The sequence below is a fragment of the Phaethon lepturus genome, unplaced genomic scaffold, assembly GCF_000687285.1.
Source record: "Phaethon lepturus isolate BGI_N335 unplaced genomic scaffold, ASM68728v1 scaffold25748, whole genome shotgun sequence".
NCBI lineage: Eukaryota > Metazoa > Chordata > Aves > Phaethontiformes > Phaethontidae > Phaethon > Phaethon lepturus.
In genome coordinates, this window is record NW_010560120.1 from 366 (window position 1) to 1,740 (window position 1,375).

A 1,375-nucleotide genomic window follows, 5' to 3' on the forward strand; every position below is an offset into this window, starting at 1 on the left:
AAACCAGTTCCCCAGACATCTCCCTGCCGATTCTGGGGAATTTCCTGTGATAAATGAGGTTATGAAAGAGATTAATATTAAAAGATTATTTTGAAAAGGAAAAAAAGGAAAATTGATTTCCGTCTCATTTTGGGAAGTGGTGTTTGCAAACCTGAGCAGTGCCTGTCTTGTTTTCTCTCCTAGATCCACGTGCCCGCAGCAGGGACCAGTGATCCTCCTTGTCCTTGCTTAAGTCCGTGCGGGAGCGGGAAGCTGCCGGCCGATCCCGCCGGCCGGGCTAGCATGACCGTGCTCCACTTGCACCTGTACCTCACTGCCCTGGGCTTCTGGATGACACAGCTGTCCAGCTCCTTCCTGCTGCCCAATGTCACCGAGCTCCTGTCCCCCGCCGGGGGCAGAGCCGCTGGCCTGCCGTGGGGCGTGGGGGTCCCCCGTCGGAAGCGATACCTCTCCCCCCGCGACATGAGTGCGATTTTGGACTACCATAACCAAGTGCGGGCACAGGTGTCCCCCCCCGCTGCCAACATGGAGTATATGGTGAGTTGGGCTCTGGCAGGGTGGTTTTGGGTCCACAGTTCTTGGGTGCTGCAGTGGGGTCGAGGGGTTTGCCTGTGATGTGGGCACCCAACCTGGCAGGGATAGGGCATGGGGATGTCAGGGTGCTGCCCCGGATTCGCAGCTGGACATCTGTCCTGGGGGACATTTCGTGTCCCTGGTGCAGGGCAGACCCCTGCAGCCTCTGCGCAGGAGGGATGGAGTCCCAGTGGGGTGACGTTTCCACTCAGGGGCAGATTTAGGACCACTGGTCCTGTGCCTGCGACGTCTGGGAGGTTGCCGGCTGTGGGATGGCAGGATGTGTCCCGCTGAGCTGCCGAGGTAGCATTAGGGGAAGGGAGTTGGCTACAGGCATGAAAAGCTCAGTTCCCAACCCAAAGCCCAGGTGAGAGCCTCTCCTCTAACTGCAGCCGGGAGGGACGACCCTGTCCCAAGCTCCAGGGTCCCTTGGGCGTGTGCCCCAGGGACACCAGCCCCTGGGAGAAGAAACATGCAGGAGTGGGTCAGAGTGGGGCTGAGCAGCCTTACTGGGTCGGGCACCTCCTCCGGACGAGGGCCACCCTGGGCAGAGCTTTCCCCAGGGTGTCTCCACCCTGCTTGGAGCTCCTAAGCCAGCCCCAAAGGGAGGAGAAATGGGGACCCACCAAGAGGTGGGATTTCCAGCCGGCACAGAGTGGGACCCTCGGGGCAGGAGGTGCCACGTGCTGCTCAGCTCCCGGGGGGGACCGGAGCAGAGCGCCGATGGAGCCGCGGGGTGGTCCCCGGATGCTGGTTTAGGAGAAGCACGTGGCTGCCCACCTCGCTGGGTACCGGCACAGAC

At 61.2% G+C, this 1,375-nt stretch overlaps 1 protein-coding gene across 1 annotated transcript in view; it reads left to right on the top strand.

Moving 5' to 3' along the window:
* Positions 1 to 282: 282 nt before the first annotated feature.
* Positions 283 to 1,375, top strand: part of LOC104625838 (peptidase inhibitor R3HDML-like) — a 5,195-nt gene continuing 4,102 nt past the window's right edge. The window contains 1 exon segment of the mRNA XM_010293583.1: positions 283 to 537. Within this exon segment, the coding sequence (XP_010291885.1) occupies positions 283 to 537 (255 nt within the window).